Source organism: Scyliorhinus canicula, chromosome 11, assembly GCF_902713615.1.
Source record: "Scyliorhinus canicula chromosome 11, sScyCan1.1, whole genome shotgun sequence".
Lineage (NCBI taxonomy): Eukaryota > Metazoa > Chordata > Chondrichthyes > Carcharhiniformes > Scyliorhinidae > Scyliorhinus > Scyliorhinus canicula.
In genome coordinates, this window is record NC_052156.1 from 137081124 (window position 1) to 137096677 (window position 15554).

General features: G+C 46.1%; 1 protein-coding gene across 4 annotated transcripts in view; it reads right to left on the bottom strand.

Annotated features, from left to right (window-relative positions):
- The window catches only part of mapk11 (mitogen-activated protein kinase 11), a 66222-nt gene extending 56199 nt beyond the window's left edge, over window positions 1-10023 (bottom strand). For all 4 annotated transcript variants that reach the window (XR_005462305.1, XM_038811468.1, XM_038811469.1 and 1 more), the window contains exon 1: window positions 9827-10023. Coding sequence is in view for 3 of the 4 variants with exons in the window: in XM_038811468.1 (XP_038667396.1) it covers window positions 9827-9939 (113 nt within the window). In the remaining variant the exon portion in view is untranslated. The remainder of the gene's footprint in view (window positions 1-9826) is intronic.
- Window positions 10024-15554: the final 5531 nt, after the last annotated feature.

A 15554-nucleotide genomic window follows, 5' to 3' on the forward strand; every position in this document is an offset into this window, starting at 1 on the left:
CTTTTTGTTACAGTAGAAGTCTCAAAATGTCAAATCTTATTGTACGATCCTTTGCTTCGGTCACAGGGAAATTCATGTCCATTTTTAAAAGTTTATGGGGATTGCAGCAAATGCTTTCAGACTCTTGTCATCTCGATGTATGGCGGTGTTGCAAATGTATCTGTGAAGGTTTCTAGCAAAGTTGCTAAATCATTCTAAAAGGGAGCTATTTGAAATATCAGAGGAAAGCTTCACCAATGCAACTATAACCCAGCTGCACATGGCAACTGGAGCAATTCTCTGGATACTGGCTGGCCCACTCTGCAGTGCAATCATAACCCGATAGATTATCCATGATGCTGTTTGAAAGTTTCACACAAGCCTCAACAAAATCAAAATGCTACTCCACCCAAATGCATAGGGATAGCCCTGTAAACATCAGACTTCCTTTGGTGGAAAAACATGACGCACAATGCAGCTACTCTCCAGATTCTTTAGTTTAAAAATACATCACATATGTTCACTGATATTGCAGTATATTTTGCGGTGGCATAGTGGTATTGCCATTAGACTAGTAAACCAGAGACCCAGAGTAATTCTCTGGGGGCACAGGTTCAAATCCCACCACAACAGCTGGTGAAATTTGAATTCAATAAAGAAATATGGAATTAAAAGTTTAATGATGACTATGAAACCATTGTTGATTGTTGTAAAAACCCATCTGGTTCATTAATGTCTTTTCGGGAAGGAAATCTGTCAACTTTGCCTGGTGACTCCAGAGCCACAGCAGGTGGTTGACTCTTGATTGCCCCTTTCAAGGGGCAATTAGCGATGGGCAGTAAATGCAGGTCCAGCCGGCGATGGCCACATCCCATGAACACATTTTTTAAAAAATCATTTCTGCATTCATTGAGAATGTGGCAATATTGGTCTAAACCATTGGTGTTGTATGGTATTGATTGCAGTTTTGTAGGTCTTATTAAGGTATCATAGATTATCATAGAATTTACAGTGCAGAAGGAGGCCATTCGGCCCATCGAGTCTGCACCGGCTCCTGGAAAGAGCACCCTACCAAAGGTCAACACCTCCACCCTATCCCCATAACCCAGTAACCCCACCCAACACTAAGGGCAATTTTGGACACTATGGGCAATTTTGGACACTATGGGCAATTTATCATGGTCAATCCACCTAACTTGTACATCTTTGGACTGTGGGAGGAAACCGGAGCACCCGGAGGAAACCCACGCACACACGGGGAGGATGCGCAGACTCCGCACAGACAGTGACCCAAGCCGGAATCGAACCTGGGCCCCTGGAGCTGTGAAGCAATTGTGCTATCCACAATGCTACCGTGCTGCCCCTGTATCTATCATCGTAGGTAGTTCAAAAGTATTTATTAACTACTAGGAACTATATACACTGATACAATAAGGGTGCAAGTTAGGAGCCATCTCCATGCTTGCTTCTACACATGGCTCTGTCCCACACTGCACTGACCCCTCGGTGTGGGGCATGTATTCTCTTACATTACTGTGTGGCAGTACTGTACTCAATCCCACATTAACTCTTTTATGTGCCAGACACTTGTACTACAGCTGGCTATGGACCAGAAGGTGATTCTAATGGTGGGCAAAGGGGAAGCAAGAGGTGCACGGGTTAAATGTTCAACTGGGAGGAACAAATGTGCTCCTCTTGGTTCCACAATACAAGTTAAAAAAAACTCTAAAAACTTACATTTGAATTAGTGGCTTCCATTCACACAGTCATTTCAAGGCCAGCTGTCTTACTTGCCGAGCCCCTGAAAAGGACTGACCACAGTGCGTATTGGTTCTCACAGTGATCATTCATTGATCAATTTCTCAAAGGAGCCTGAAACAGCCAGTGGACCTCCACCCTACACCTACCCACCTTTGAATATGCAATATGGGTCAACTGCCAGTTTCAAAGGAGTTTCAAACAATATGGCAGAAAGTGTTCTTCCAGCACAGAATGGGTGCCTACTCACTATCTGACATATTAGTCCCGAAGGCAGCTAAATTACGCAATCCAATTACGAGAACAAGTTTGTTTCTCTCCACTCCACAGCTCAGTGCCATAATGCTACAATAGTTAGTGCCCCTGTCCAGTGCTGTCCATGTTCAGTTACAATTCACGTAATGAGTGCCTTCCATTCTAGCTCAGGTGATGATTTGTCCAAGATTAAGCCACCTCATTAATTTCATATTTCCTAACGATCATAGAAAGTTGGAACAAAGGGGGTAAGTTATTTAATACTTTCTGTTTTGAAATCTTCTGGTGCCACACATTTGTATAATGTTAACGTGGTCCCATACATCTGCTACAGTACTTCATAATTACCTATTAGAAAATATGCAATGTGTTAGTTCGAATCCTCTGACACTGGGGGTTTTCCTTGTGATAAATTATACATTTGCTGGTTCACCCGATGATGCAGTCTGGACAGGCAGAGAGTCTCAGTGCTGAGCATTTGTGGTAAATTCAGCCAAGTAATGCAGTGGTGACTGGGTTGCAATGAAGCAAATATCTTTGTCCCTCCTATCGCTCTCTCAAAATGCTGTTCGAACACATGACTGAAGCTATGGCCAAGTCAGCAGGAGGCTGACTGTGGCTTTTTTGAGGGTATTTGCTATTTCTTACTGTTATTTTTTATTTAAGTTATTAACACTGCACGGTGCCCAAGGTTAGGCTTTATTGAAGTGGGACGTGTGCAACTACAGCCCAGGCAGACTTGGCCTACATTTGTCTCTATGCTTCACCTGATGATCCTCAAAGGTGCAACTGAGATTTTATCAACGCCCCACGCGATACCAAATTGATGCTGTTTCCTTGCATTCTGCATTAATGCCGTTTGTATCTGAAATTTTGGTGAGAATTATCAACTTATATAAACAACTTGTTTCTTTTTAAATATAAAAGCAAAGTGCTGCAGATAATGTTTTTTCTTCACATCTCCTCACTGGATTACATGAAAATCTCGGCAAGATCAGACACTGAATTTATCCCAACAGGGCTGCCTATGGGAATCTCTGACCCCATTTTAACATGCATCATTTATATTTATACAGCGCATTTAACTTAATGAAATGTCACAAGCAGCTTCGCAGGTTTACAAAGCAAAATAGAACACTGAGCCACATAAGGAACTATTAAATCAGATGACCAAAAGCTTGGTCAAAATGGTAGTTAGGTTTTAAGGGGTGTCTTTAAGGGGGAAAGCAGGGTGGAAAGGCAGAGAGGTGTAGGGAGTGAATTCTAGAGTTGGGGCCTTGGCAACTGAAGGCACAGCCACCAATTTTGGAGCAGGTATAATTGGCAATGCAGAAGAGGCCACAATTAGAGGAGTGCAGACATTTTGTGGGGCTGGAGGAGGTTATAGAGAAAGGGATGGAACCAGGTGATGGAGGGAGTTGAACGGGCAGCACGGTGGCACAGTGGTTAGCATTGCTGCCTAAGGCACTGAGGACCCGGGTTCAAATCCCGGCCCTGGGTCACTGTCCTGTGGAGTTTGCACATTCTCCCCGTGTCTGTGTGGGTTTCGCCCCCACAACCCAAAGATGTGCAGGTTAGGTGGATTGGCTATGCTAAATTGCCCCTTAATTGGAAAAAAATAATTGGGTACTCTAAATTTTAAAAAAAACGGAGGGAGTTGAAAACAAGGATGGGAATCAAAGTCAAGGGGGGCGATTCTCCAATATGGAGCCCAACTGTTTGCGCCGTCGTGAACTCCGTCGCGTTTCACGACGGCGCGAATTGGGCCCGGGTACGACCGATTCTGGCCCCCACATGGCGCTGGAGCGGTTTAATCCGCTCCAGCCTCCTTTCTCGGCGCCAAATGGGCGCCGCGCCAACCCGCGCATGTGCGGGGGACTTCTTTAGCACGCGGGCCCCGACTCAACATGGCGTCGGTGTTCAGGGGCCAGCCGCGCCAGAAATTAGGCCTGGGGGTGGGGGAAAAGAGGCTGGCCTGACGATCGGTGGACCCCGATCGCGGGCCGGACCCCATCGGTGGCCCCCCCACTTGGTGAAGGAGCCCCCCCTCCCCCACCCCACAGGCTGCCCCCCCCCCCAACCGTTCGCGCAGAATTGCTGCCGGCAGCGACCAGAGGTGAACGGCGCCGGCAGGACTCTGTCGGATCCACACGGCCACTCGGCCCGGATGGGCCGGATAATCGGCGGCCCCACCGATTCCAGCGGTCCGCGGCCAGCGCCACGCCAAACACGCTGGTGCAAATGGTGCCGATTCTCCACACCTCGGAGAAATGTATCATTTGTAATTCTGCAAAAAAAACAAGGGACGAAATTCACCGACCCCCAGCAGGGTCGGAGAATCGCCTGGGGCTGCCGAAAATCCCGTCCCCACCGTGGCAGAGATTCTCCGCCACCCAGGCAGTGGCGGTGGCGGGAATCTCGCCACTCCGATCGGCGAAGTCCCTGCGGCAATTCTCCGGCCACGATGGGCCGAAGTCCCGCCGCTGGGAGGCCTCTCTCGCCGCCGAGGTTTGAACCACCTCTGTAACGGCGGGATCAGCGGCGCGAGCCGGCCCCGGGGTCCTGGGGGGTGGGGCGGGGGGCGATCGAACCCCGGGGGGGGTGCCCCACAGTGGCCTGGCCCGCGATCGGGGCCCCCCGCTCAGACTCCGGGCCAGTGCCTGGGTGCACTATTTCTCCTCCGCGGCAGCCACGGCCTCTGCCATGGCGGAAGCGGAAGAGAAACCCACATCGCGCATGCACCGGTGGTGACGTCAGCGGCAGCTGGCCGCTGACGTCACTGCCGGCGCATGCGCCGACCGGCGAAAGTCTTTTGGCCAGCCCCGCTGCCGGGGGCGCCGGTTTTTTGCGCCAGTCTTCTAATGCCAACCGCTCCGGCGCGGGGCTGGCCCCCAAAGGTGGGGAGAATTCCCGACCCACGAGTGGTTGGTGCCACTCCCCTACACCGGGACCCTCCGTCACGCCGGGTAGGGGAGAATCCAGCCCAAGAACTGGGAAAATGTTATAACCATGAAAATGGTAGACAGGAAAAAAAAATCAAGTTGGCTCATCAAACGTAATTTATACACACCTAGCACCCTGCCCCAGCCCAGTCATCAAACCTCAGGTCAATAGTGGAGAAAAGCAATTTCTTCTCTTATCCCCGAAGGCAAATCAAACAAGTTCCAGGAGACCACAGTAACTAAATGCAAGAGCGCCTTCGAAATGGGGATCATGGCCCTGGTGCGTCTGGAGAACGTTTGCTCTGTTGATGAGGGCAGACCCTGTCTTGGCACATTTGACGGACTGGGGAGTGCAGCATAGAAATCTGTGTGGCCTCAGGCATATTTCTCAAGTAGGGGCTTGACCTGTTCTACCAGGCCATTGGACTGTGGGTACAGGGACGACTCAATGTACTTAAACTCCCCAGTGGGTGCAAAGTCCCTGAACCCTCTGGAGACCAACTGGTGAGCATTCTCCATCATTATCCTCCAAGGGATGCTGTGTCTGGCGAAGTGTCGCTCAAGTTTGCTAATGACTGCGTTGCTCTACATGTCTGGCAGGTGGGTGACTTCGAACCAACCAGACCATGATATGACTAGGAGCAAGTGCTGGTTACCGTTCTATTCAAAGGTATCAGCTGCCGTGAATGACCATGGCGGTCTGGGACCTCATGTAGGGGCAGTGACTCTTTGACTTGAGCGCATTGCATGATGCACACCTGGATACTTCCCACTCCATGTCTTCATACATTGAGTGTCAGTATAGGGATTCCTCTGCCTTATACCTTATTGCTTCCAGCCCTGCATGCCCTTGATGATGTTGCTGTGTATAATATCTCTGCAGGGAGGTGGGGGATGATGAATCACTGCTTCCCCTCTCTTTATTTCACTTTCTGTATCCGAATTGACATGGATTCCACGCACTACAATTCACTTCCTTTTCAGTCCTTGCACTGTAAATTTCAGAAATCATCAATCTGATTTGTAAGGAGAGAGAACAAGTTGCTTGTCCAATTTGCTCAAGTCCCAGGTGTCTGTTTTCTCTCTCTCTGCACCATTATCAGTTCGAGCAATTTGGAGCACAAAATGTCACTGAGATTAAACAGGCAAGGTCAAACAAAACATCTTTAGAATCAGTCCTCTCACAAATTAGGACCCTTTTATGTTTCGGAAAGTAAACTTTTTTCTCAGCAAGAAGTTTTGTGATCAGATTCAATTTGATTTATATTAAACTGCTTGATGAATCATGTTTAAAAAATAAGAAAACTTCCTTCATTATTACAATTGTGCACGAAATGCATTTTAACCCCGTTACGGGTAAGACATTGACAAGGGACACATAACATTAATTTTATTTTGCTGTGCCTAGTGCAAAGGAACAATGAGAGGGAAAAACAGTTTTATTTCAGTGACTCAGGGCACATTGAATTTTATTCTGCAATTTTTCAATGCTTGGAAATTTGCACCATTTGCTTTTGAGGCAGAGCAGATGTGAAGCACAATTCTAAACACTGTGATACCCAAGATCCATTAAATTCAGGGGCATCAAGTCAAGTTGCTGAATTAATATTAATTACCTAATTTAAATGAATTTATGGCATGTCATAAGAATTACAACCAGAAACTAAAACAGCCTCCCAGACTACATGATACCATAAAATTAAAGGGTTAAAGAGACCAAAACAAAATTCCAAAAAATGACCAAAGCTGTGAGTGAAGCCTTCAGTCTATCCGTTTCCGGGATGTATTTGTGAATTACATTAGAACACTGACTGACATGTTGTCATCACAACATTATATTCCAACTCGTGACACTGGTAGTATAAACACACTACTGCAAAGTCAATGTGCACTCAGCAGTACTTCTAACTGTTATAGCATTAATTTACACTATTTATCGGACTAGTAATCAGAGGCTTGTGTTTGCAATCTAGAGAATGCAAGTTTAAATTCCACCATAACATCTTGAACACAGATTTTAAAAATCTACAAATTAAAAAGCTGGTATCCATTAAAGACATGAGGCCAATACTGGATTTCCGTAAAAGCCCAATGGGCTCATTAATGACCTTTGGGGAGAGAGGTCTGCTATCCTCACCCAGCCTGGCATGTATGTGGCTCCAAAACAACACCCACGTGACTGCCCTCGGAAATGACCTGGCAAGTGACTCCATTATATCAAACATCCATCCAAAACAAGAGAAAACCCATCATCAGCCATGTAGGACAGCTGGGGGTGAACAGCAAGTATAGGTCTTACTAGAAATCCCCACATCCTGGGAGGTTGTGGCAAAACTAAATACCATTCTTTACCACCGAAAATGGTGCACCACCATAAAACTGTTAGTGCCACAGAGCGAGAATGTAATAAAGCTAACCAAGATCCTTTCTTTTGATTTGAACGAAAACTCTTCTTTATCAACAAAGCACAAGACAGCACAACAGCGTCTATACTTTGGGAAACTAACGAAATTCGGCATGTCCACATTGCCTCTTACCAACTTTAACAGATAGATCATAGAAAGTATCCTATCTGGCTGCATCACAGCCTGGCATGACAACTGCTTGACCTAGGACCATAAGAAACTACAGAGTCGCGAACGCCGCCCAGTCCATCACGCAAACCCACCTCCCACCATTGACTCTGTCTACAACTCCAGCTGCCTTGTGAAAGCGGGCAGCATAATCAAAGACACTTCCCACCCGGCTTACTCACTCTTCCAACTTCTTCCATCAGGCAGGAGATACAAAAGTCTGAGAACACACACTAACAGATTCAAAAACAGCTTCTTCCCCGCTGTTACTAGACTCCTAAACCACCCACTTATGGACTGATCTGACCTGTTCACATATCTCTCTACTGAGTAGTACTATACTCCTGTATGCTTTACCCGATGCCTGTGTCTATGTATTTACATTGTGTATTTTATATTTGCCCTATGTATTTACTTTTCATGTACAGAACAATGTGCCTGAGCTGTACGCAGAATAATACTTTTTACTGTATCTCAGTACACGTGACAATAAACAAATCCAAAGGCAGGATGAACAAGTTGGCGGTACAACCAAAGTGTAATTGGGTACATCTTAACCACTGGAAATAGGTATAAATTCAAAAAACTTACAGATGACAAAACTTGGAAATGCAGTAAACAACGAGGAGGATAGTAACAGACTTCAGGGAGACATAAGGTGGTAACATGGGTAGACATGGCAGATAGCTTATAATGTAAGGAAGCCTGAAATGATACAATTTGACAGGAGGAATAAGGAGAGGCGACATAAACTAAATGGTACAATTTTACAGGGGCAGGGGAAGAGAGAAAACTTGCGGGATGTATGTACACAAATCTTTGATCATGGTTGGACAAGTTGAGATGTCTGTCAAGAAGCATAAAAGGGATTGTTGGTTGATCAATAAAGGCACCGACTACAAAGGAAAGACAGTTACACTAAACCTTTACAAAACACTAGGCCTCAACCGGAATGTTTTATTCTGGGCATCACACTTCAGGAAGAATGTCAAGGCCTCGGAAAAAAAAAATGTTGAAGAGATTCAGTGGAAGTTTACTAACAATGAAAGGCTTATGTTAGAAGACTGCAGAGACTGGGGTTGTTCTCCAGACAGCACTGAAAGTTGAGAAGAAATTTGATTAAGCTATTGAAAATCATGAAGGATTCTGATAGAGTAAATTATTAAAGAGAAACTGGTTTCCAGCAGCTGACGGTAACCAAAGGATACAGTTTAAAAGTATTGGGCAAACGAACCAGGCAAAATGAGGAGAATGCTTCTATGCAGCAAGATTTTTTTTTGAAATAGAAGGAAGGAAGGTGGAAGCAGATTCAATGACGACTTTCAAGAGGGAATTAAATATATTCGTGAAGGGAAGAAAATTGCAAGGCAATGATTGAAGGACAGGGGTGTGAGATTAACTGGATTCTTCTTTCAAAGAGTCGGCCCTGCTGTATCATTCTATGTGGGTGATTAATTGCAGTAGTACCATCCATGGGAGACACAAGACATATTTTAGGCAAGCAGAGGCCTCAACATCAGCTAATGGAAAATTCAAATAACTAATGCAACCTCTGTTTTCAGTCACAAAACTTACTAAGAGAAATATTTCAAGATTTCACCTGTCTGTTCAAATATATATTTCACTATTAGGATAACATTGGCCAATAAGACATTCGCAATTGCATGAACCTGAACACCCTTTGGGTCCTTGAGGGAATTGAAGCCAAAATGAAAGACACATCATGACAAAAGATTACAACTGTTCTTGATATAATTGCGCCCTTGTTATCAAGTAGTTTTCTCGAGGTTTCACGGAGCAAATTACAGTCACCTGTATTAGATGTTGTCACAATTAATGCCACCATCACTCAGCAAAAGGAGGCGAAATTAAGACCTGCTGCTTGTGCAAATGGTCTGAGTGAGAGGCTTGTTAACCGGCTGGCACGGTGCAATTATAAAAGGCACATCAAAATCGCTTTATTTCAGAATATCACCCACACAGCGACATGGAGAAATTTGCCGTGCCCAGCCAGACCACGCCTATACAGCCCATTCCAACATGGTTACCTCTTCATTCATCCGGATAAAGTAGTCATTGCAAATGCTTTTTTTTTGTTGAAGAACTGAAATTGCACTCATCTTTCCTCTGATCAATGTTTCCTTTCCACAACCACAAAACATCCCAGATATTTATCAAGCACTATTTTGAAACGACGTTGAGCAGTCCACAAGATGCGGTTTAAAAGAGAGGGGAAAAGAAACCAGCCACGAAACAACATGAAACTGACAAATCCCCCGTGAGGTGAATCTATTACCGTGCGGGGCAGATTTCACTCACCACACTGATCCATAAGCCCCCGAACCAACGGGAGTCAGATTCTGGTATCTCTCCGGCACTTCCCATATCGTTTTGTTCAATTCTTGCTTGTAAAATCCAGCCCTGACTGACATCCTTACTCCATCAAACGCTGCAACCCGGCAGCGACTGGACACCCACCCCCACAGCCTCCCCTCCCCCGTCAGCGGCGTCGAATCGAAACCGATTACAAATTGCAGCTACACGTTTGCATTTGATGACATTTCGACGCTCAACATTGAGCATTGCAACATGGACCAGGCGCTGAAGCCACACCACGACCGGCCTTTGCCACTGAAAAGTGGCCGACCGGACAGTGTGATTATTTCAGTTGCTTTAATAAGAATGTGGTCTCACACTTCAAACCATAAGTCATCAAGGGGAGAAACTCCCGCTGTGCAGATTTATATGCCCCACATATATATACCCCCCTCCCCAAAATCCTCCTTTCCTTCAAAAGTGTGCCGGTTTCCATTCGCACCGATCAGAATTCAGCACATCTTCAGAGTCGCAGACAGAATTTTTTGGTGTTCTCTACCGTGGTCAGCAAGTTTTCTACGGGAAGAAGTGCCTTTTTCCCCACTCTTGGATTGCCTATTCCAATTCAAGGGAAGTTTTGAGTGGAGGGTTTTTTGGGGGTGGGGGTGGGGGTGGACAAGATTTAAGGAATTTAACAATATGTATACTGTACGGGAGATAAAGAGTTAACAATTTCATGTACATATTTCTTACCACCAGATGGTGATCGAGAGCATTTACATATATGTATATATATATCGTGTGACATCCCTGGGTTCATAGAATTTCATAGAATCGTAGAATTTACAGTGCAGAAGGAGGCCATTCGGCCCATCGAGTCTGCACTGGCTGCTGGAAAGAGCACCCTACGCAAGGTCAACACCTCCACCCTATCCCCATAGCCCAGTAACCCCACCCAACACTAAGGGCAATTTTGGACACTAAGGGCAATTTATTATGGCCAATCCACCTAACCTGCACATCTTTGGACTGTGGGAGGAAACCGGAGCACCCGGAGGAAACCCACGCACACACGGGGAGGATGTGTAGACTCCACACAGACAGTGACCCAAGCCGGAATCGAACCTGGGACCCTGGAGCTGTGAAGCAATTGTGCTATCCACAATGCTACCGGGCTGCCCCTGTATCTATCATCATAGGTAGTTCAAAAGTATTTATTAACTACTAGGAACTATATACACTGATACAATAAAGGTGCAAGTTAGGAGCCATCTCCATGCTTGCTTCTACACACGGCTCTGTCCCACACTGCACTGACCCCTCGGTGTGGGGCATGTATTCTCTTACATTACTGTGTGGCAGTACTGTACTCAATTCCACTTGGGGCAGCAGGGTAGCATGGTGGTTAGCATAAATGCTTCACAGCTCCAGGGTCCCAGGTTCGATTCCCGGCTGGGTCACTGTCTGTGTGGAGTCTGCACGTCCTCCCCCTGTGTGCGTGGGTTTCCTCCGGGTGCTCCGGTTTCCTCCCACAGTCCAAAGATGTGCGGGTTAGGTGGATTGGCCATGCTAAATTGCCCGTAGTGTCCTAATAAAAGTATGGTTAAGGGGGGGGGGGGTTGTTGGGTTACGGGTATAGTGTGGATACGTGGGTTTGAGTAGGGTGATCATGGCTCGGCACAACATTGAGGGCCGAAGGGCCTGTTCTGTGCTGTACTGTTCTATGTTCTAACTCTTTTATGTGCCAGACACTTGTACTACAGCTGGCTATGGACCAGAAGGTGATTCCTTCTGTTCTGTTCAGAGAAGGGCGTGAGAGATTAGTAGTATATTTGAGAGTTCTGTAGTTAGAGATATCGCATTGTTTAGTTTAGCAACCTTTTACCTAGGAATACGTTCAAATCTTATTTAATAGTGGTAATACGTCAGCTTTGTTAATCTACTTAACTTGATGTTCTTTGGTGAAGAGAATTCACAACACAGACAAAATCTCAGTCCATGCACAAGACCAAATAGATGCCATAATTGAAAAGTTTCCAAATGGTAACGTATCCATGGAATGGATACGTTATCATTCAAGTACAAAATACAGCTGAAGGAGAATACCAAGCCGGTAATTCAGCTACCGAGGAGAGTACCTACTCCCTTGAGCGAACACTTGAAACAGGATCTCAACCGCATGCAACAGCTGGGAATCATCACAAAAGTGATAGAACCCACTGACTGGGTTAGTAAGCGTCAAAAAGCCAAATGGAGATCTTAGAATCTTCATTGATCCAAAAGATCTCAATCAAAATATAAAAAGGGAGCATTGCCCTATTCCAATATCACAAATGAGATGACACATGCCAAATCATTTTCAAAACCATATGCCTCGAGAGGGTCTTGGCAACTGAAACTGGATAAAACCAGCAGAAAGTTATGCACTTTCAATACTCCATATGGAAGATATTGTTTTAATTGAATGCCTTTTGGTATAGTATCAGCCTCAATAAATATTTCATTGTGCGAATGAAGGTGTCAGAGTCTACATTTACGATATAATTATATGGTCAGTAACCCAGGAAGAACACAACATAAGACTTCATCAAATAATGCAATGAATAGAGATGTTTGGTTTAAAGCTCAATTGAACCAAATGTCAATTTGGTATATCCAAACTCACATTTTTAGGTGACCAGATTTCAGCTAAAGGTGTGAAGCCAGACACCGAGAAGGTTGCAGCAATTAACAAGATGTCTTCACTGAAGGACAAAAAAGCAGTTCTTAGACTGCGAGGTGTGGTCAACTTTCTTGGAAAATTTATTCCACATTTATCTTCAAGAACAATGGCTTTGAGCCAACTGATAAGAAAGAACTTTCTATTCACATGGATGGAAAAACAGAAAAGGAGTGGTCTGATTTAAAGAGAGCATTCACAATGGCACCAGTTCTGACATTCTTTAATCCAGTGAGTGAAATGAAGATCTGAACAGGTGTAAGCAAGGACAGCATAAGAGCTGTGCTACTTCAGAAAACATCTGATGGGTAATGGCAACCCATAGCCTATGCATCAAGAAGGATGACTCCCACTGAACAGCGCTATGCGCACATTGAAAAAGAATGTCTAGGTCTTCTCACAGGAATGGAGAAGTTCCATAACTATGCATATGGGTTACCTACCTTTACCAAAGAAACAGATCATCATCCACTTGTATCAATCATCAAGAAAAAAATTGAATGATATGTCACCGAGACGACAACACATAATAATGAAACTTCAATGTTATGACTTTGAGCTTGTATACACACCCGGTAAAGACCTTCTGGTAGCTGTTGTGTGCAACTGAAGAAGATACTGGGATGAACGATATAGTGCAGGCAATAGAAGCTCAAGCTAACTTAATAGAAGGAAATCTACCCTTCGCGGATTGAAAAATGAAATGAATAAAAGAAGAAACCACCAAGGATGACACGTTACAGCGTGTGATGCGTTATATCAGAGATGGTTGGCCTAAAGGATGTTGTTCCACTTATAGGAACATTTGAGCCGATCTGAGTAGCATTAACAGATTCCTGCTTAGGCAAGACCGGATAATGATTCCAACTTTGTTGAGAAACATCCTCACCACGGTTCACGAAGGACATCTGGGAATTGAAAAGTGCAAACAAAGAGTTCGACAATCAGAATATTGGCCAGGCATTTATGACAACATCAGCAACCTTGTGGCAGAATGTGAGACATGTCAAAGAAACTAATCACAGCAAAAAAAGGAAACACTGATGATGCATCAACTAGTCAAGGCTCCATGGTCACAGGTTGGCATCGATCTATTCTACTTCCATGGTAAAGATTATTCACTAATCATAGATTACTTCTCAAACTACCCCGAGGTGATCAATTTGCCCAATTCTAGATCAAAAGTGCTAATTGTCATAATATACACACAAGTATATGATGGTGCACAGACAGGCATTGATTGGCACACAGGATGACCAATGAACACACAGAACACAGCAGCCAATCACCAGACAGGATACGGCCACTATAAAGCCAGAGGGCACTAGTTTTCCCGCTCTCTTGGGATCCAGCCTCTGAGACAGTCAGAGCCCATGAGCAACGACTAGAACATCCACCATGTGGTAGTAAGATAGTCTGGTCAGGTTAGCCTCAGGTCTCCAGTCAACTCAGCATAGTATCAATCCACAGTTTAAAAAAAAAAAAATTTTTATTGGAATTTTTTGAAAAATATATATCAACAAAACAATAATAACAATAACAATAATAGTAATAAACACCCCCCAGCACATGTAACAACGCATATAACAAACCCCCCCCCCCACCCCCCCCCACCCCAATAAACAACAAAATAAATGAACAATAAGCAATTTAACTTAAACACTATCCCCCTAAACACCCCCCCTACCCCCCCCACCCCTCCCCGGGTTGCTGCTGCTGCTGACCTAGTATCTTATCGTTGAGCCAGAAAGTCGAGGAAAGGCTGCCACCTCCTAAATAACCTTTGTACCGACCCCCTCAGGGTGAATTTGACCTTCTCCAGTTGAATTAATCCTGCCATGTCATTGATCCAGGTCTCCACGCCTGGGGGTCTCGCATCCTTCTATTGTAGCAAGATCCTCCGCCGGGCTACTAGGGACGCAAAGGCCAAAACATCGGCCTCTTTCGCCTCCTGCACTCCCGGCTCCACTCCAACCCCAAATATCGCGAGTCCCCAGCCTGGCTTGACCCTGGATCCCACCACCCTCGACACCGTCCTTGCCACCCCCTTCCAGAACTCCTCCAGTGCCGGGCATGCCCAGAACATATGGGCATGGTTCGCTGGACTCCCCGAACACCTGACGCACCTGTCTTTGCCCCCAAAGAACCTACTCATCCTAGATCCGGACATGTGGGCCTGGTGCAGCACCTTGAACTGGATGAGACTAAGCCTCGCACATGAAGAGGAGGAGTTCACCCTCTCCAGGGCGTACGCCCATGTCCCCTCCTCAATCTGCTCCCCCAGCTCCACCTCCCACTTAGCCTTCAGCTCCTCTACCGACGCCTCCCCCATCTCCTGCATTACCTGGTAGATGTCAGACACCTTCCCATCCCCGACCCACACCCCCGAAAGCACCCTATCCCTTACCCCCCGTGGGGGCAGCAAAGGGAACCCCTCCACCTGTCGCCTAGCAAACGCCTTGACCTGAAGGTACCTGAACATATTCCCCGGGGGAGCTCAAACTTCTCCTCCAGTTCACCAAGGCTCGCGAACCTCCCATCAATAAACAGGTCTCCCAACTTCCTAATGCCCGCCCTGTGCCACCCCAGGAACCCGCCATTCATGTTCCCTGGGACAAACCGGTGGTTCTCCCGCAGCGGGGCCTCCACCAAGCCCCCCACTTCCCCCGTGTCGATTTTGAGGGTAGCCGCCACCACCGGGCTCGTAGAGTACCTCGTTGGAGGGAGCGGCAGCGGTGCCGTTACCAGTGCCTTCAGACTCGTGCCTCCACAGGACGCCATCTCCATCTGTTTCCATGCTGCCCACTCCCCCTCCATTACCCACTTACGTACCATCGAGATGTTAGCCGCCCAATAGTACCCAGAGAGGTTGGGCAGCGCCAGCCCCCCTCTATCCCTGCCCCGCTCCAAAAAGACCCTCCTTACCCTCGGAGTCCCGTGCGCCCAAACAAATCCCAGAATGCTGCTGTTCACCTTCCTAAAAAAGGCCCTCGGAACGAAAATGGGGAGGCA